This window comes from Haematobia irritans, chromosome 1 (assembly GCF_050003625.1).
Source record: "Haematobia irritans isolate KBUSLIRL chromosome 1, ASM5000362v1, whole genome shotgun sequence".
Taxonomy (NCBI): Eukaryota; Metazoa; Arthropoda; class Insecta; order Diptera; family Muscidae; genus Haematobia; species Haematobia irritans.
This window is the reverse complement of record NC_134397.1, coordinates 267,612,888-267,634,807: the sequence shown is the minus strand read 5'-3', so window position 1 is coordinate 267,634,807 and position 21,920 is coordinate 267,612,888. Positions and strand designations below refer to the sequence as shown.

Genomic DNA, 21,920 nt, shown 5'->3' with positions numbered 1-21,920 from the left:
CATTTTATTCGCAATATATGTAACTAACTCTTTCTGGGCCGAAACTGTGATTTTTGTCCCATTTTGATTTTTTGGGAATTTTTAAAGAAAAAAAATCTTTTTTTTTTTTTTTAATTTCAATTGTTTTTGTTCAAAACTTGAACAATATCTCTAAAACTACTTGGAAAATTGAAAAATGATGTAAAGACGGCTTAAAGAGAATATTTTTATGGATTTTCTAATATTTTGTTTTATTTTAATATGGTGAACCGTTTTCAAGTTATTCCAATATATGTAGCGAAAGTGCCTTATTTTTGAACATAACGGTATATCTCGAAAAATCGAGCTGATAGAAAACAAAACAAGTGCAGATTTGGATTCAGCGACCTCAAACTACTAAAAATTTGCTCTAAATTTCAAATCGATACAAAAAAATTCCATTTTGTTCCCCTGTGTTATTTTTAAAATTTACCCCAGCAAAAATATTTAAATTTGGAAGAACTAAAATTATATTGACCCTATTGTAAGCAGACAATTTTCAGTGCAGAATTTAGCGCTTGCTTGCTAAACACATAAGAAAAGAATACATTCGTAAACTGAAGGAATAGTTTTCTGAAAAGCCACTTTTTAGACAAGCGAACATTTATTTTCTTGCTTAAAACTTTCTTTAGAAACAAATAAAAAGTTTGTGGACAATTGTTGAATGTTTCATCATAAATTCAAAGAGAATACATTTTAAGAATGGGGAATATCGTGTTTCTACATTTTTTTCCGGAAGAAAGTACTTTTTTTTTGTGTATATAGCGGGTTCTTCGTCACTCGCTTATAAGGTAGCACTCCTGTAAAGAAAAGCGGTTTGTGTTTCCATCACGACTTCTTATGAACTGTGTATCAAGTTACCATTTTATGGTATTTATTCAAAATCTATATTTGAATAAATACCATACCATTAAAATACTTCAGTTAATTAAAACAAGATAAGATGGTCACAAATATTAAAAATAAATTTGTAACCCACATACATTCGAAAGTAAGTAAGTACTTGGAAAAATTATCCAACGATGATTTTCTTTCCTGTATACTATCCCTTTTTTAAATAAGGCAACAAAGAAATAATTTTAATTTTTTTTGTAATATTTCGTTAATTTTATTTAACACAGTATTCATTATATTGGTTATCTATTTTACAAATAATGGTTGGGTTTACTTTTCTTTTTCTCTTAAGGCTTAACAATAAACTATTTAATAAATATCGCAATATGTATGTCTTCGGTTATTGGGTCATTCAAAATGGAGTACATGGAGTATTATTAAAATAATGGAAATCGTTTTTACAATTAAGGGAGGGGTCAAAAAGGGTGGGGTAGCCTAAATACTATACACTCCCCTCCCAGCAAAATGATATATGTGTGGGAAGTTCTAATTACATTTTTGTCTAAAGGGGATACATTCTCAGATACGTTTATATTGAAGATATACTAACATTAGTTTAAAGTTTGTTTTTGGTTTTTCTTGTATTTATTTAAATACACTTTTTGTCTTATAGTACTTTAGTTTAACAACTAAACATCTTAGAAAGCAACAATTTTATGTATTTGAATATCACTCTAACATTAACATTAAAAAACTACGAAATAACATTGGGAAAAAGATGCGATTGGTAGGTCATATTTAAGGATTCTGATATAGCGATGACCTTGCTGTGTTTCTCCAAAAAAAAACTGGGTTTGGGGGTTTTGCCTTATTATTATAAAGGGTATATAATTTTAAGCCTATTCTTTGTAACTGTACATAAATACATGTTTTTCAGATTAGTTGCCTATATATATAGTGAGTCACTCCATGGTCCACTGCCAAAGGGGCATCGGGTCCTTCTTGCTCTACCTCTACATAGTCTAACATGCGCCAGCGCTACTCGAAAGGTCTAAACATGCCGTTGTTCTCACCACCGGCCATATCGATTTCTCAATCTTGTGAATCCCCCGCATTACTATTGCGATCCACGGAGGTTCCACCATTCGATTCAGATTGTTCACAATCGGCGGGATTTATAACACCGGGTAAATAGCCTGTACCTGCATATGGTGCAGCCAGAAATCGCTTAGCATGGGCCTGCATAAATGGTGGATATCGGTGGGTAGGTGAACCAAAAACGGCAGCCGGAGGAACTAAGGGTGAAAAGGCCGATTTCAAGGGAAATGGCGGTGAAGGTGGCACATTGGGTGGCGAATGAGCCGAATTGGGCATTAAATGATTCAGATCCTCCCCGGATATCATGGCCTCCATGGTCTGTAGAACATCACCACGATAACGTTGCAGCAATTGATCCACATCACTACGTCTCCTATTGGGAAACACGCGCATAAGAACATCTACGGGGGATCGTTGGTGGGGTTGTTGCGGTTGAGCATGGGGACCAGCAGCAGCTGCTGGATGATGTCCCATCATTGGTGGTTGTTGATGATGCTGATGATGATGGGGTGAATGTTGGGCATGAGCACTGGCTGCCGCTGCTGCCAAAAATTGTGTATGATGATATGGCATGAATCCTTGGGGATTACCATTACTGAAACTCCTCAACATATGCATGCTGTCCGTTGATGGAGTATGGGGTGGTGATGTCGAGTCTTCTTTTTTTAAGCTGAGATTTTCTGGTGTAGCCTCATCGGGTGCCGAGTCAACATCGAGATCGGATTCTGGAGAGCTAGGTGGTCCTGTACGGGCGGGAGAATGATTTCCATTATTCTGATAGTTGGTCACTTTGGCCCGGGGACTACTGGGTGAAGATTCAGAGCCGGTATCTTGATCGGTTTCGTTGGAAAGTCTAGCACGTTTAGAACCTGCAAGGAGAACAACCAAAAGGAATGCGAAGTTAATAAATTGCAAGAACATAATACAAATTCCTGGAGTTTCAAATGTCAAAAATTATGAAACCAACGGACTATATTAATATTATGGCTCTTTGAAATAAGTCCCCATGAAATAAATCCCACAAATAAAAATGAAATAAATCGCCAAAAATTTTGAAATTAACGGATTACGCTAACATTATAGCTCTTTCAAAATAAATTCCACTAATAAATACCCAAAAATTTTGAAACCAATGGATTATGCTAAAATTATGGCTCTTTGAAATAAGTCCCCATGAAATAAATCCCCAAAAATAAAAATTAAATATGTCCCCAATTTGGTCTACAAAGATCAATAACCACGATTTTTGGGGAATTTTTTAATTTATTTCATTTTTAGGTTTCTCATTGTGAAATAACTCCCCAGTTTTGAGAACGACTTATTACGTGAATTATTACGCAAAAATTATATCTAAAAAATTACCATTCCCGAATAAGAATTTCTGATTGACATTTCATTACCTATTCTAGAAATGTTTAAATTCTTATATTTCAAATCTAATGGAATTCTTTCTTACACATCACTTTCATAAAAGGTTCTGCATATGACAAGGAAATATATACAGACTAATACGACAGCCCTGTATTATTGCCCCTTGGTTATGACGAAGTGGAATGGATTGATTACCTTTTTTGAGAAACACTTCTTACTTTTGAAAACAATAACGAAATACAATTTAAACAAAAATGTTTGCAAAGGAATGTCAATATGATGAAGATTTCGATTTTACTGCCTTTGCCAGTTATACTAAAGAAGAGGAGAAGATGATGATGATCAACAACAAAACAAAAGTAAACAAGAAAATAAAATAAAATCAATAAGAGTTCACTGGATGATGGATTCCTCTACTGCCTCTTCTCCGCCTTCATCAACCACGACATGTTAGTGTGGGAATGAATCATAATTTAATTAAATTTTCAAACAAAAAAGTGCTTCACTCAAAACCAGGCAAATATTAACAAACAAAAGAAGATGAAATGGAAACGGCAAACTAAACGAATAAAATCCAAAAAAGAGATACAGAGAAGGCACTACAAAACGGAGAAGATATCGTATGACAACTGAGTGACTGGTTTCTGAAGGTATTTATTGGATATCAAGTGCCCTGCCTGACTGCCTGCTTGCACTGGTTACTAAGTTACGCGAAAATAAAAATATTTGCTGCCACCGTAGAATACTTGTGTATCAATGTGAGATGTTTTCCTGGCCAGGTTTTACAAATATCCAACATATAAAATTTGATACTTTATTTTTGTTTGTTTTACTGTGATGCTTCTCTCGTTGAAAGGGGGCTGGGAAATATCCCAATTTGCAGGGAAGACAGAGGGAAATGGATTTAATCAATTGCGATAATTTCAGTGTTAATGGAAACCAGTTGTGAAGGTATTTTTTTACCCCCACTCCCCAGTTTGAATAAAAATACCAAAAATATTTAAGAATATATTCTGCAAATAGCATCTCGTATAAGAGAACGATTCGTTTCATTTGTAGGTTTGTGAGTTTTAAATTGATGCTGAGACTGTTTCTAAATTTAGTAACAAATTTTACAATTTATATCCAACTATATATACCAAAATTATATTTTACCATTTACCGCAGAGACTTAGATACCCTTTAGGTATCTATTTTGAAATTTATAAAAGCAAAATAGTAAATACAGATCAACAACCAGTAATACTCACAGAGGTTACCTAAAGTACTCAATTTTGACATTATTTGTCATCAATGTGTGCACTGAATGAAATCATGTCCTTTTCCTAAGGTTTTGTCCTTACACTAATGATTTTGGTATTGATTCCAAACCAAAGAAAGGGAGAATTGTAATAAGGATATCTTTAAGACACAATTAGCTTTTAAATTTGAGTTTTGCGCATTTGATACCAAGAAAAATTTCAATTTTTGTTAACTATTTTCTTCAAAGTCTTTTAAAAACGTATTGACAAATTTAATTTGAAAATGCAAACTTGACTTCAAGTTTCAAATAAAAAACGTCTTCAAACTAAAATATTAAAAAAACGTCTCCCATTTTTGAAGGCTTTTTATTTGTAGTTAAGATAAAAATGTAAAAAATTTAAGGACGATTTCATTAATTTGAAAAAAAAAATTGTTCAGAATTATTAAAGCCAAGTTGACCTTAGTCAAACCAAATTTTCTTTCATGTACCATTTTTATACCCACCACCATAGAATGGTGACGGGGTATAATAAGTTTGTCATTCCGTTTGTAACGCATCGAAATATCGATTTCCGACTATATAAAGTATATATATTCTTGATCAGGGAGAAATTCTAAGACGATATAAGCATGTCCGTCTGTCCGTCTGTCTGTCTGTCTGGCTGTCTGTTGTAATCACGCTACAGCATTCAATAATGGAGCTATCGTCCTGAAATTTGGCACAGAATCGTCTTTTGTCTGCGCGCAGGTCAAGTTCGAAGATGGGCTATATCGGGCCATGTTTTGGTATAGCCCCCATATAATCCGACCTCCCGATTTGGGGTCTTTCGCTTATAGAAACCGTAGTTTTCATCCAATTTGCGCGAAATTGAAAATCTAGAGATATTTTGGGACCTTGAAGAGGTGTGCCAAAAATGGTGAGTGTCGGTCCATGTTTTGGTATAGCCCCCATATAAACCGACCTCCCGATTTGGGGTCTTTCGCTTATAGAAACCGTAGTTTTCATCCAATTTGCGCGAAATTGAAAATCTAGAGGTATTTTGGGACCTTGAAGAGGTGTGCCAAAAATGGTGAGTGTCGGTCCATGGTTTGGTATAGCCCCCATATAAACCGACCTCCCGATTTGGGGTCTTTTGCTTATAGAAACCGTAGTTTTCATCCAATTTGTGCGAAATTGAAAATCTAGAGATATTTTGGGACCTTGAAGAGGTGTGCCAAAAATGGTGAGTGTCGGTCCATGTTTTGGTATAGCCCCCATATAAACCGACCTCCCGATTTGGGGTCTTTCGCTTATAGAAACCGTAGTTTTCATCCAATTTGCGCGAAATTGAAAATCTAGAGGTATTTTGGAACCTTGAAGAGGTGTGCCAAAATGGTGAGTGTCAGTGCATGTTTTGGTATAGCCCCCATATAGACCGATCTCCCGACTTTACTTCTTGGGCTTATAGAATCCGTAGTTTTTATCCAATTTGCCTCAATTTCAAATTCTAGAGGTATTTTAGAACCATAAAATGGTGTGTAGCGGTCCATGTTTTGGTATAGTCCCCATATAAACCGATCTCCCGATTTTTCTTTTTGGGCTTATAGAATTCGTAGTTTTTATCCAATTTGCCTGAAATTTAGAACTAAATCCAGAATCTGATATAGTCCTCATAGGTGAAATCTTTAAATTTATCATCGGGAAGTGTCCTCAAGTCCTCAAGCCCTCCTGAAATTTCAAAGGAAACCCTAATAATTGGTTCATGGTGGTGGGTATTTAAGTTTCGGCCCGGCCGAACTTACTGCTGTATATACTTGTTAAGTCTTCTTTTAGATACCCAGTTTTAAGAAGAATCACTTAACTATAAGGAAAACAACGACTTCATTAAAAAAAAATTGATAATTTTTTGACATGGAAAAACTGTTTATCAGGAAATTGCGTCTTCTATGCTAGGCAAAATTTTTCAATTTTGCTTTACAAAAAATCCAATTTTTAAAAAGTTTGAAAGTCATTTTTTGGATCTTGTTACAATACCAGCGGAAATATCAACCATTAAATAATATTGTGTGAAGAGGATAAAAGAAAAGTGTATTCTGAAGGCATACTCAAAGAAAAGTTTACTTGGATGCAAAGATTTTGACCTTCCCTTATAGATTTTGGTATTGATCTAGGGCCAAAGATGCGGCTTCTATAAGTTTTTTTAAAAGAATTTTTGCGACCTATCTAGCATATAAAATTCAAATTAGGGTGCAAATCTCATTTATCGAATTGTTATTAATAAAGCAATTCACGTACACTGAAAAAAATATTGTCGTGAGGTCAAAGATTTCATGTCTTTAAAATACGAATGCAAATTTTGCTTAGCATAGAAGACACATTTCTCTAATATAAAGTTTTTTTCCTTGTTCAAAAGTCGATAAACTTTTCAATGAAGTCGTATTGTCCTTATAATTAAGTGATTTCACTTAAAAATGGGTATCATAACATGAAAGAAAACATGTTTGGGCTAAGGTCAACTTGACTTTGACAATTCAGAAAAATTCTTTAAATTTAATGAAATTGTCTTTAAATTTGTTGTCTTTTTGCATCTTGATTACAAAGCAAAAATTCGTTTAAATATAGGACATGTTTTTCAATACTTTATTTTACAGACGTTTTTTACTTGAAACATAGCATAATTTCTACTGGAAGTCGGGTCTTAGTTTAGAAAATAAAGTTGTCGAAGAAAAAAAGCTGAAAAAACGAAAAATTAAAATTAGCTTCGTAGAAGCAAGTACACAAACCACAAATTTAAAAGAGAATTGTGTCTTAAAAGTATCCTTGCTTGTATTCTCCACTTCTTTGGCTCGGGGTCAATACCAAAATTGTTAATGTAGAGACGAAATCTTTGGTATCGGACATGCTTTTTTTCCGTGTACAAACAAATGTCGGTTTAAAAGTCCATATTATAATGTATACTTCAGAGCAAAAAGTGTCTTCTTAATTCCAAAATAAACGTTAAACCAAAGATTCTAAATCCTCAAAATAAGACTTAGCCTATATTTGAAGCGTTTTTTATATTAAGTCCAAAGATTCAATATATCAGTTAATTTAAGGGCAATTTCGTTAAATCAAACATGTGTTTCTTTAATTAAAGGAAAATTTTTCTTAGGATAAAAATGTACGATTTGAACGGAGGTACGCAAATTTTTAAAAATTTGTGTCCTACATTTGATAAAAAATAATTTTCAAGAAAAAGTTATACACTTTATTTTAATTAAAATTTCTTTATTTTAAAGAAATTTGTCCTTAATATTTTTTAAAATGCGCATCCTAAAATTTAAGTTGTGCAATCTTTAATATCACGTTAATATTTTTTTCAGTGTGTAATGAAGGTGATCGCGAACAAATCGAGCCAAGAACTAGAATTTAGTACGGAGAATAGATATCAGCTTTAAGGACAGGCAGCATTTCAAACAGACTGGAAAAGGACATATGAGAATATTGTAGAAGTGAACGGATGTAAGAAGAAATCCGGTGAAAAGTAATGAGGTTAGGTTATGCAAAAAAATGACTTTTGCAAAAGAAGACCCCACACAAATACTCAAGAATTAATCCCAACACTCAAAAAAGTTTACTTGAATTCAATGAATTTGACTTTGATTCCGGGCCAAAGATGCTGCTTCTATAAAATAAAGAAATGTCTTTGGGAGCTATATAGCATTTAATCTAGGTCCTATAAATTTTAAACTAGAACACAAATCTAATTAATCGAATTTTTGTGATATATCAACAAAGGTATGCATGTACAAAACATGAAGACAAAATATGAAATATACTCCAAAGCAAACATTTTTTTTTTTTAATTTCAAAAAACTTTTGTTTCTTGGTGTTTTATTCGATCTTTTTCTTTTTAATAAATGTCAATAGTTTTATTAAGCTTGAGATCTTAGTTTCCTTTATTTATTTTTAATCCATCATTCCTAGTATTTCGCAATTATCATTGAATTGCTTCTTCAGAGGCGATTTGATATACATATGAGCCAATGTACTATTGCACTTTAAAACGAAGATGCAAAATCCTCAAATAAGTATAGGCTAGTTTTGACGACTTTAACTGAAGGACACAAATTTCGAAGATTCGTGGCCTAAATTTAAAGAAATCAATACTTAAAGAAAATTATTGAGATTATTTGATTACAGTTTTTTTATTTCATAGAAATTTTTCCTTAATGTCGTGTAGATTGCGTATCCTTAAATTTAGGTTATATACACAGAAAAAATGTCTGTTGTAAAACTGATGCTTAAATGAACTAATATTTATTGCAAAAATTTTATTTTGTTTTAGTTTATTTTTAAAATTTTGTAAGAAATTTCCCCAGCCCAACGATTTTTTCTTTATTCCAAGTATGTCTCAAAAATTTTATGAACTAAATGGCAGTAAAATTTCAATTGCATATAAATTAGTTCAATTCTAACTAAAACAGAAGAAATTTTTCCTACACTTCTCAAAAATAGTAAGAATGAATGAATGAATGAATGATCTGGCGCTTAAGATGTTTTCTTTATTTTTAGTTCATTTTTTCTTTTCGAGAAAGATGCATTTCGTAAATGGTAATTAAAGATCCAAAAAAAAGTCGGAAAATTTTCGTCAATTTAAAGAATCTCAAAATTTGGAATACAATTTAGTTCAATTTTCGCACGAGATAGTTCATTTTTCCCATTATGTAAATTTTTTTCTGTGTAATATATCACAAACTTGACCTTAGTTTCAAAGATTTTTTTTATGACCAAAGGTCAAAACGATTTCAATGATAAGTTTATCGACAAGTTTTTGCTTAACCAAAAAATCATGGCACAAAAATGGCATTCGTAGTTTAAGGACATGAAATCTTTGGTCTAATCACAATATTTTTTCTGTGTACTGTATTAGTAAGATGGCAGTACGCGACATAATAACAAAAAAGTCAGTTCAATTGTAGGAGTCGATTCGAATAAAGTTCCTTATAGATATTGTAAAAATTTCAAACTCTACAGTATGTACGGTTCCAAAGACTTTTTCTTTACACTAAAGATTTTTCTATTGATTCCTTATAGCTTTAAATATATCCTCTTTACAACACAATAGATATAACAAGTATATACGGCCGTAAGTTCGGCCAGGCCGAATCTTATGTACCCTCCACCATGGATTGCGTAGGAACTTCTACTAAAGGCTGTCATCCACAATCGAATTACTTGGGTTGCGATAACACTTGCCGATGGCAAGGTATCGTAAAACTTTTTAACACTGTCTTCTAAATTGTAAGTTAGCCCATACGGGGTATATATTAAACAAAAAAAGGCCGATTAAATACGTATATAATATAGTTTGACAAAATTTTCTACACAAATGAAAACTTGACAAAATTTTCTATAGAAATAAAATTTTGACAAAATTTTCTATAGAAATAAAAACTTGACAAAATTTTCTATAGAAATAAAATGTTGACAAAATTTTCTATGGAAGTAAAATGTTGACAAAATTTTGTACAGAAATAAATTTTTTACAAAATTTTCTATAAAAATAAAATTTTGACAAAACTTTCTATGGAAATAAAATTTTGACAAACATTTCTATAGAAATGAAATTTTGACACAACTTTCTATAGTAATAAAATTTGACAAAATTTTCTATGGAAATAAAGTTTTGGTAGATTATTTTTGGCGATATGGACCAATTTTTGTGTAATAAGTCATCGGCTATATATAACTAAAGACCGATATTGACCAATTTTTACATGGCTGTTAGAGGCCATATATTGACAAAATGTACCAAATTTCAACCGCATCGGATGACTTTTGCTATATATAATTATGAACCGATATGGACCAATTTTTGCATGGTTGTTATATACCATATACTAACACCATGTACCAAATTTCAACTGGATCGGATGAATTTCGCTCCTCCAAGAGGCTCCTGAGGTCAAATCTGGGGATCGGTTTATATGGGAGCTATATATAATTATGAACCGATATGGACCAATTTTTGCATGGTTGTTAGAGACTATATACTAACACCACGTACTAAATTTCAATTGGATCGGATGAATTTTGCTCCTCCAAGAGGCTCCGGAGTTCAAATTTGGGGATCGGTTTATATGGGAGCTATATATAATTATGAACCGATATGGACCAATTTTTGCATGGTTGTTAGAGGCCGTATACTAACATCAGGTACCAAATTTCAACAGGATCGGATGAATTTTTCCCCTCCAAAAGGCTCCGGAGGTCAAATCTGGGGATCGGTTTATATGGGGGCTATATATAATTATGGACCGATATGGACCAATTTTTGCATGGTTGTTAGAGACCGTATACTAACATCAGGTACCACATTTCAACCGGATCGGATGAATTTTTCCCCTCCAAGAGGCTCCGGAGGTCAAATCTGGGGATCGGTTTATATGGGGGCTATATATAATTATGGACCGACATGGACCAATTTTTGCATGGGTGTTAGAGACCGTATACTAAGACCACGTACTAAATTTCAACCGGATCGGATGAATTTTGCTCCTCCAAGAGGCTCCGGAGGTCAAATCTGGGGATCGGTTTATATGGGAGCTATATATAATTATGGACCGATATGGACCAATTTTTGCATGGTTGTTAGAGGCCGTATACTAACATCAGGTACCAAATTTCAACCGGATCGGATGAATTTTGCTGCTCCGGGAGGCTCCCCAAGCCAAATTTGGGGATCGGTTTATATGGGGGCTATACGTAAACGTGGTCCGATATGGCCGATTTTCAATACCATCCGACCTACATCAATAACAACTACTTGTGCCAAGTTTGAAGTCGATAGCTTGTTTCGTTCGGAAGTTAGCGTGATTTCCACAGACGGACGGACAGCCGGACAGACGGACAGACGGACAGACGGACGGACGGACATGCTTAGATCGACTCAGAATTTCACCACGACCCAGAATATATATACTTTATGGTGTCTTAGAGCAATATTTCGATGTGTTACAAACGGAATGACAAAGTTAATATACCCCCTATCCTATGGTGGAGGGTATAAAAATGCCACAAATTGTTCCACACGTTATATTAAATATTCTCTAAATTTTCGTAACTATATTAAGGTTGCCATTAAAAGTTAACATATTAAAGATGTATCAAGAGTACTTGAAATGGCAAATTATTTACCAGTACATTTATCGCAACGTCTATTTATTGTAACAATAATTTCCCTAAGATTTGAGTTCATTTTGAAACGACTGCTCACATACTCGTACGCTTTCTTTAGCTATTCACATTAAAATTTGAAACCTCGTTAACAATTTCGGCCCCTTTTTGTGTAAAAAAGAAAGCAACACAACCCTCATGTGATTTTGCCAACAAATTAAATAACCTCTGCGGTAAAGAAATGCGTTGGTGGCAACTGATTGCACAGAAAAAAAGAACAACTTTCAGTCAAGTATGTATATGTTTAGGTTGAGAAGCAAAGGTCGTAACAATTTGCAAGAGCGTGAAAATGTAAACAACATTTCTTTTGACGGCTTATGGAAGTGGAAAATCTTTTGTCGCCAAGCTTGAAGATTAACGAACAGTGGGTAGAATCATGGGAATTTTAAACATGCTTACAAAGAATTTAGAAAAAAAAATATGAAATCGATATTCCAAAATCTTCGGATAAGTAGCTCCCCATTATTTTTAATTCGACACTTTAAGTCTAATCCACACACTTTCTGAGGAATGAAATTTTAGACTAAAAAAGTTTTCTTTTGACTCTAAAAATATACTTTAAAAGCAAATACAAAATATTAAGGACAGTCTGTGTAATGCTTGTCATAAATTCGCATGTGCTCTTAAAGAAAATATTTGTAGCAAAGACCAACTTCATTTGTTTGAAATTTCTTTTTCAGACGAAAGTATTTTTTCTTTTACCATTTTTTTGAGTTAAGAAGATATTATTCTCTCTAAAGAATGTGTTATAATTTCTTCAATATATTGTTCACATATTTTGTAGGCCTTATTCCCACTGTGCATTAAATCTGCTATGAATTATAGGGAAATTCTTTACCATAACATGTTTATGCACCGCAACACTTTCAACACAAAATCAACAATAAACCCGCCGACACTTCTCAGTTTCTCCCCTCCATTACCGACGAAATGTACTCACATGAAACATGCCTCACTGAAAACGCAAAACCCTTTGACAAAAGTTGCAATTGAAAATGAAGAGTGTAAAAAAGTCACGAGGGAACTCTTTTTAACATCAAGTGTTGTGCTAGTACACACTCTACATCTACATCTTGGAAAGCAATTGTTTTCACTTAACGTCATAACCAAAAAAGCGAAAAAACTGTTGCCATTAAAATCAAGTGCAACAAAAAGAAAAAAAAACTATTTAATATGAAAAAAAAAATAATAATTGTGGCACTTTATGCCAACTTACCAGGACTTTCAACTTCTGTGCGATCCGGTGAGAAACCCATTGACAGTCTTTCAGCTCTTATGCGCATTTCAGAATCGGAATCTCCACCATTACCTCCACTACCGGGACCACCATTCGTACTGCCATTACTACCAAATTGCATTCTCGAATGATGATGGCCTGCATTTGATGTGGAATCCAAACCATCACTGGGTGGTGATGGTATTCCCGTGTGAAATACTCCATTGGTGTTATTATTTTGGGGACTCAATTGGGATGCTGTTGTTGTCGTTGTTGTTGTGGAATCACTGGCATTTTGTGATGGCACTCTTGGTGGTACATTTGTATAGAGTAGGCCCAATTCACGAGCCTCATTTTCTTCTTGAGCTTGCTGACGACGTAATGCAACCTGGAATAACGAAGAGGAGACATACTGGAGTTGTTTAAAAAGAATTTCGGTCCAAAAATAATATTGCCAAAGGAAGGAAATAGACTTTGAATACACGGAAAAATTGTCGCATTGTCTCTACTAAGTAGTTACAGAAAAAAATTAAAACATTTCGAAAGCAGGTGTCACAAAATATCACCAAAAATACTGTTACTTTTTTCCGCAGCCAATTTCGTGAATATCGAAATCGTTCGAAAGATTTCAGATTATATTTAAAAATTATATTGTTTTCGTTTTTATTCTACCGAAAAGTTGTATCGTTTGTAGGAAACGGAACATCAGCTGTTTGGAGTTAATTATATTTTGTTTTCATGAAACGAAGTTTCTTTAAATTCACTTGTGTGTGCAATATAAGCTGATTTAGGAATTGGTAAAACACGCTGAGCACAGAAAGAAAGAAAACCAAAATATTTCCAATTAAAAACTTAATTGAAGTTTTTAACTTAATTGAAGTTGAAATTTTTTTCAATGAATAAATTAATTGTTACCATTAACTTTTTAATCAAACTCGAAAGACTAAATCAGCTAAAACAGGTGATTTTTTTTTAAATTTTTTAATTAAACATTTATTTCAAACAATCAATCTTTTAATCCAACTAAAAACACAAAGTGAGTTAAGAAAGTAATTCAAAATAGTTACGTTTTTAATTAAAAAAAATTATTGAGTTTTGCAATCAACATCAATTAAATTAATTACGTCAATTTACTTTTATTTATTTATTTATTGAATTATATGCCAATACAACAAGATAAGTATCTTAAATATTACAGTACAATGTTATCATAATCTCTATGTTATTGAAATGTGGATTAAAATTAATTATAAAAGAAAATCAAATATTTTTTTATGCCCAATTAAAACTGTGATTGATACTATCGTTTTTATGATTGAAGATATTTTTTTCATTAAAAAAAAATAATTGAATCAACTAATTTCGTGATTGAATCCGAAAAAAAAACATTTTGGGCTACTATACTAAAGACGTCCATGTTTATCCCAATAATTATATATAGACACAAAACAAATTCACGAAAATTTTTCCAATTAAAGTGTTAATTGAGTTTTAAAATATTCAATTAATTTTTTTTTATTGCAACAAAATTCAGTCGCAAAAATTAATTGGATCAATTAATTTTTTAATTGATATTATTATTTCTGTGATTGAAGACATTTCAATTAAAAATTAATTGGATCAATTAATTTCGCGATTGAAAACATAAAATATTTTTTTGTGTATACAATTCTTCTAAACAAACTATTTTGTCTTGAATAGAAATTTCCAAACGATGTTCATTGGTCTGAAAATTTCGTTTGGGAGGAAAGTAGATTTTTTCATATAGGGATTGCAATGCAGCCAATTTTTCAACCTTTTCAAAGTCGATTTTAGAGATTACAAATAATTGAGTTCGATTTTTTTTTGACAAAAAGTCAATTAGTTGAAGAATCGATTTTCCATTTTTATATCCCTAGTACTTATTCCAAGAATCAGGTCTTTAGATTTCAATTGTTTTCATTCGGGAATAATAATAAAAACCATAACACAACTCGACTTTTGACATCGCCACAATTCCAATATTTTAGTTGACTTCACTGAAAAAACAGTGAACCCACCAGGAAGAAAACTTTCGGTTAATTTTAGAAAATTTTGAATATTTTTAGAAAATTTTAACTAAACAGTATTACAAACGTTGGCTTCACGCCGATGTCATAAAAATAAGTAAATATTTTTCGACAAATTGAAGCAAATTTATTAAACATAACAAAGTTTTTCTACTTGTTAAAGAAAATTTTGTAGTTTGAAGGGAAAACTTGGAGTTCAAAATTTCAAGAATGTCTTTAGTGACATACACCCATAGCAAAAATCATGAACGGCGTGGTCATTTCGAAACGATCCGTTCATGAAAATGAATCAACACACAAGTGTTGTCAAACTGAGAACAGATGGGGTCAATCTGACAACGAAAAAATGACACCATACGTTGCCAAGATAACAACCAGCGTTCATGATCTGAGAACGTAATGGTTACGAATTTATAAACAAAATTAAAAAATATTTTCGCTACCGTGACTCGAACCTGTGTTGCCTGCACGATACGCGTTAACAGTCGCCTTAGCACATTGCACCAACGGCGGAGTTGCCATAACAATGTCTAACGATTATTTTAAAACTTTTCATGGCCAAAGAAAAACGACTGCCGTTCATGAAATCGAGAACGCCCGTGGACGAAATCGTGAACATTCCGTTTTGATTTTTTGTGAACGTTTCCGTTTCATTTTGACAACGTCCGTTCACGATTGTGAAACGTAATTTTTTCTATTAGTGTACGAAGTTTATGATGGTTAGGTGGCAGCCAGATGTATCAGGTTCACTTAGACTATTCAGTCCATTGTGATACCACATTGGTGAACTTTTCTCTTATCACTGAGTGCTGCCCGATTCCATGTTAAGCTCAACGGCGTTCCACATTCCAGTGAAACCACTTAGAGAAGCTTTGAAACCCTCAGAAATGTCACCAGCATTTCTGAGGTGGTATAATCCACCGCTGAAAAACTTTTTGGTGTTCGGTCGAAGCAGGAATCGAACCCACGACCTTGTGTATGCAAGGCGGGCATGCTAACCATTGCACCACGGTGGCTCCCTAGAGTAAAGGAACCTTCCTTCAAAATTAATAATTTCATGAACTAAAATAAAGTTAAATTGGCTTTACTGAAATAGAGAGTTCACTTTTTTTTGAGTGTTTATCCGAGAATAATAAAACTGTAAGTTAAACCATGTTGTTTAATATTTGAAAATAAAAAGATATTTGTGTAGAGTTTTCTTTTCTGAGAAACGAAATTTAAGACAAACAACAAAGTTTCTATTGATGCAAAGAAAGGAAAGAACTATTTCTTTATTTTAGGTTTATTTAATTAAATTTTTAATAGTAATTCATTTAAGAAAATCCAAACTCACCTGGGCAGCCATAACACGTTGTCGCTCTGCAATCAAAGTACATTTGGCACATAGGCAATCACGCCATCTGCAATATCGTTTGTGGCCTTTTAAAGCGCTGACCTAAAAAACATACCCGCAAAGAAAAAAAATGATTGGTTTAGAAAAATTCGAGTAAAATATCAGTTTTCTTGAAAATAAAAAATATCCGTATACAATGAATTAAATGTTATCTTTAAAAAGGAATCAATTTCTTATATATAATGTGTTTATATATTGTGTGTAGTTTCGTATAAAACCTATTTGATACTTTATTACAAAAATGCTATTCACTACTATGTTCATAAATAAATTTTCTAAACAGTATTAATACAATTTATATTTAAAATTGACCTATCGATAAAATTTCGTAAATCTAAGATAATTTTCCCGTTTTATTGAAAATGTTCATTACATTCTAAAAAAATAAATTCGTGTGCTAAATGTCAATGAAATACTTTGTTGTCTCATGATAAATGATTAATGTAGTATTATTTACCAATTTTGTGAAATACATTGAATACGACAGAAAAACTGTCAGAAAGTATACTTCAAACTTCAAAGAAATTTTTACTAAAAATGGTAAATGCCATATGTAAAAAGCGTAAAAAAGTGAAAATCTCACGAGATTTGTATTGTTACGAAACCAATATTTTCCATTATGAAAATGTTCATTAATAATATGAAAAGCTTTGTAATTTAATTGCAAAATTAACTGCTATAATGTCAAGTTTCATTTATGAAATTGTTTTATTGATTCGATTTTAATGATAATTTTCGAAGCATTTCTACCATAGTCAAATATGTAGTATTATTAAATATATGTCGAACATTTTTCTTACTATTAATGAAAATGATCAAGAAATATGATAACTTCAAGTGCGAAGTGTGAGTGAAAACTGTTAGTTGGTACAAAGTCAGTATAAAGTTCCCATTATTGCTCAAAAATAGCAATTTTTTCATTTTTTTTAAGGAAACAAACGTTTTCAACCATTGCTTTGGATCAATTCCCTTACATTTATAAAATACGCCGCTTTTACAGATTTACTTACGATTTTACTGGCTAAACTAGTACACACCTTAATGAACAAAATACTGAATATAACAATTTACAAGATCTTGAAATCTAGGTTTTGTTGCTATAAAGGAAATTCTTAACAAAGTCATACAAGTTTTAAAATACAACAAACACATAGATTTTTCAATATCAATTGTTCTTCTGTTGTTTCACAGCCAGTGTGATAAACCCTGAATGATATTTGTTAGATGGGAAAAAATCAAATGGGGTTAATTAACGTGAGATCAAAAAGTGTTTGCGATTCGTTTCAATTCGTTATAATTTCTATCTATAGGTCAATACTACACTGAAAAAAAGCATGCCCTGTTCCAAAGGTTTTGTCTTTACTTTACCAATATTGGTATTGATTCCGAGCGCAAGAAGCGGAGAATACAAGTAAGCATACTTTTAAGACACAATTCTCTTTTAAATTTGGGATTTGTATACTTGCTTCTAGGAAGCAAATTTCAATTTTCCGTTTTTTTCAAGTTTTTTCTTCATATGCTATCAAAGTCCTTTAAAAACGAGTTAACGACAACTTTATTTTCCAAATACAGACTCGATTTTCAGTAGAAATTATTATATGATTCAAGTAAAAAAGTCTTTAAAATAAAGTGTTGGAAACTATGTCCTATTTTTGAATGATTTTTTGCTTTGTAGTCAAGTTGCAAAAAGGCAACAAATTTAAAGACAATTTCATTAATTTTAAAGAATTTTTATGAATTATTAAAGTCAAGTTGACTTTAGCCCAAAAGTTTTTTCTTTCATGTTATGATACCCATTTTTAAATGAAATCACTTAATTATAAGGACAATACGACTTCATTGAAAAGTTTATCGACTTTTGGACAAAAAAAATCTTTATATTAGAAAAATGCGTCTTCTATGCTAAGCACAATTTGCATTCGTATTTTAAGGACATGAAATCTTTGACCTCACGAAAATATTTTTTTCATTGTAAGTTCATGTTTCACGACTACTACGAAATTTTCTTTAACAAGTGAAACAATTTAATATGTTTAATACATTTTATTGAAATAGTCGGAAAATATTTACTTATTTTTGTTATATTTGTGTTTGTAATTAAAAGTGTCTAAAATTCAACTACATTCCCCTTCCTGGTGGGTTCACGTTATTTGAGTGTACTTTAGCTAATCTTAGGTTTGGTTAGGTGCACCCTAAAAAACAAAAAATCGCCTCAGTAATACCTACTCCCAAACATATTGTGCTTCAAGCGTAGATATTTTCAGAATTTGTTCAAACAAAGAATTATTTGTTCAGACAAATAATATTATATTTCACTCTAAGTTATCTTTCGTTATCTATCTCCATTACCATTTTCATCGTTATTCTCTATTGTCTATCTCACGTTTCTAAACATATATATGTTCATACGACATTTCTAAACTAATTTATGTTTGCATCCACACAAACTTTATCTAAACAACTGAGATGTGTATATGTCACAAATATATTATACTAGTTTATGAACATTATAGGTTTGCATTTGCAGAGAGAAGTTCACCAATGTGGTATCACAATGGACTGAATAGTCTAAGTGAGCCTGATACTTCGGGCTGCCACCTAACCTAACCTAGGTTTGCATTTAAAAAGAATGTTTTGAAAAATTTGAGTTCCAAACATATAATTCTTACACCGAAATATATGAAAAACTGTTTTTCGTCCGTGTATAGTGGCTATCCCTTATTTTCGTCTCACCTAGACTTTTTAGTTCATGGTGTACTCAAAAAACTAATTTCTATTTTTGAAATTGAAATTTTAGACCAACGATGTTTTCATTTGGTATTTAAATTGTCTTTTTCTGGCTAAAGAAAGATCGTTGGGGACAAACTTGGAAACTGGTATAATAAACAAATATCTAAAGGAAGAAATTTCGTTGATCCAAAATTTCATTTCGTAGGAAAAAATATTGTTATGGTTTCATATCACAGTGATGAACTTCTCTCTTATCAATGAATATGGCGGGTTTATCTCACTGATAAGAGACTTCCTTTTTATAGCCAATTCCCAACGGCGTTTCATATTATTTGTGAAATCAGCATATAAGCTTTTGAATCACTTAGAAATGATACCAGCATTGCTGGGAGGAGACCAACCTGCGCTGAAAAATGTTTTTGTGTTCTACTGAACCTGGGATTGAACCAATGACCCTTTGTATGCAAGACGGATAAGCTAACCATTCCTCTACTGTGTTTTTGTTTTTAAACATAAAGGCAACTATTTACTATTTTAGAAAATAGTAAATGTTTTGAAAATGCAACACGCTAAAAAACTAATTTCTTTTCTCGGAAACAAAAATGTCGACCAACCAAGTTTTGTTTGTTGTTAGAATGTTAGTTTGTCAGGCCAGACAAAGGTCGTTGGGGACAAACGCGGTTTAATATCTGCTTGATATTCAATTTCATTATGAATTTTAAAAATAATATAAAAAATCCATCAAATTTTTTGTGTATCTTTTTCTGTATCTTAGTGGTAGGTGCATAAATTCTTGGTTTTAAAATATCTTTTTTTGTAAAACTTGTATATTAACAAATGATAAATTTCTTAAACAGAACAACATTTTGATATCCCCCATATAATAAACATGACATAATATCCAAATTGTACGTAATATCATCTCTTCCTGCATCTTCAATATACACCCAAAGAAAAAATACTTTCTTCCGAAACGAAATTTTAGTAAAACAAAATTCCCTTTAAAATTAAAATATTTTCTATAAGAGCAAATAAACCTGCATTGACATCAAACGATTCAACGATTATCTCTAATGATTTTTATTCGCTGTTAATTAAAATATTTTACCATCAAAAGAAAACTTTATTTGTTTAAAATTTGCTTCCTGAGAATAGAAAAATCTTCTTTCAGTGTAGGTATTTAAAAATATTTATTCTTTTAAAGAAATTAAATACTAACCACTCCATGATTTCGGCAACGGGCACATTTTGGGGTACGCTGATAACGTTCGGAGGCAGCTCGTAGGAAAAATGCTGGAGGCAAGGCTCCTAAAACCGGATGTTGAGACATTAAATTTTGCATATCAACGCCGCTGGGTAAACTCATAACGTTTTATAAACCTCAACGTTATATCGGAGGGATGTTGGTGACGTTTTGCAAGGGAAACACAATTAAATCAATAGATATTCTTTTAAGAATATTCAGCAAATGTTTAATAAACCGATTTAAAATTTACGTAAATCATTACTTTATAAAGTATTTAATTTTATTTATTTTTTTAATTGGTAATTTGTTTTTAATTCCAAATCACACCTATAGTTTTTTTTTGTATTTTCACTTTGCATTGATTGATTTTCTCTTTGCTATTTGTTCATAAAATTATATTTGTTAATAATCCACTATTTCAATTAATTAGATTTGTAACATTATTTCAAATTCCTCGATTGTTTCTCTTTTTGTTTGGTTTTAATTTCGACCGCAATTGTTTATGAATTTTCGTCGTAACGCACTGAGAACTCGTTTGCAACTGATTCAAATTTACCAAATATCGACTATGGTTACAAATAAATCTCAAAGTACTACAAAATCCACCAACAACCAACGAAGAATCGAACTCTCAGTCAACATCCTCTGAGCCCTCCTTAAATGTGGAGTAACAATTCTCATAAGCCAAGAGCTATAATGAACAAACAAAAACAACAACGAAGAAGCCACCAACAGCAAGAGAAACAAAATGGGGGTTGATTTCTTGGTTACTCTTTGCCTCATACACATAAACACACACGAACACATTCGTGCATTCAGTTAAGCCAAAAACAACATCAACAAATATAAAGGTTTTTTTGATATGGCCTTGTCTGCAGACGTCGTCGGCTATTTTCAACGACCGACGAAATTGCTGTCGGCAGAACTCTGTTCTACGCAACAACAATCATCTAACCAACCACCACCTCCTCTCAAAATGGCCCCTTACTACTGCTGCTGGCAGTAGCATGTAATGTAACAATCAGTTTATATAAAAAGTATACATCTGCAATAATCGTTTCGAAGTGTATTCGCGTGTATGTGTAGTACTCCCAAAAAAACTTGCTCTTGTATAAAGGAAGAAGAAGACCGATGTTAAATAAATGCCTGTTTTTATTGGAGTGGGTAGAGGAAGAAGTGCGTTGCTAGTGGATCACAATGTGAATGAATGAAGTACGGTTGGAGGGTTGTTGCTTGTTTTCTTTTCGTCAGAGACATTCAGGCAAGCTGGCTGGCTGGCACACTCGATGTCAGCCAGACTTACTTGTTATCATTGTTGGGCTGACTGACACGCATGCAATTCAAATTGTGAAAAAGTTTCAAAATATAATTTTGGTATTGCATTTGAAGACATGTTATGTTCAAAAGTTACAGTGGTTAGAACTACTATAGTATTTAGAAACGTTTAAATAGCCAATATAAAAAATCAAAAAGTTCATTATTTATATTCGATTAGCTTAACGAACAACGACAAAATATCGAAGTGG

General features: G+C 32.3%; 1 protein-coding gene across 1 annotated transcript; it reads right to left on the bottom strand.

Annotated features, from left to right (window-relative positions):
- Nucleotides 1-1,550: 1,550 nt before the first annotated feature.
- dmrt99B (doublesex-Mab related 99B) lies at nucleotides 1,551-20,889 on the bottom strand. The gene is made up of 4 exons (XM_075293207.1): nucleotides 20,368-20,889; nucleotides 16,359-16,460; nucleotides 12,978-13,365; nucleotides 1,551-2,819 (listed from the first exon to the last, which is right to left on the bottom strand). Exons 1-4 carry the CDS (start codon nucleotides 20,512-20,514, stop codon nucleotides 1,945-1,947), a joined length of 1,512 nt encoding a protein of 503 aa, XP_075149322.1. The 5' UTR covers nucleotides 20,515-20,889; the 3' UTR covers nucleotides 1,551-1,944.
- Between the last annotated feature and the right edge of the window lie 1,031 nt (nucleotides 20,890-21,920).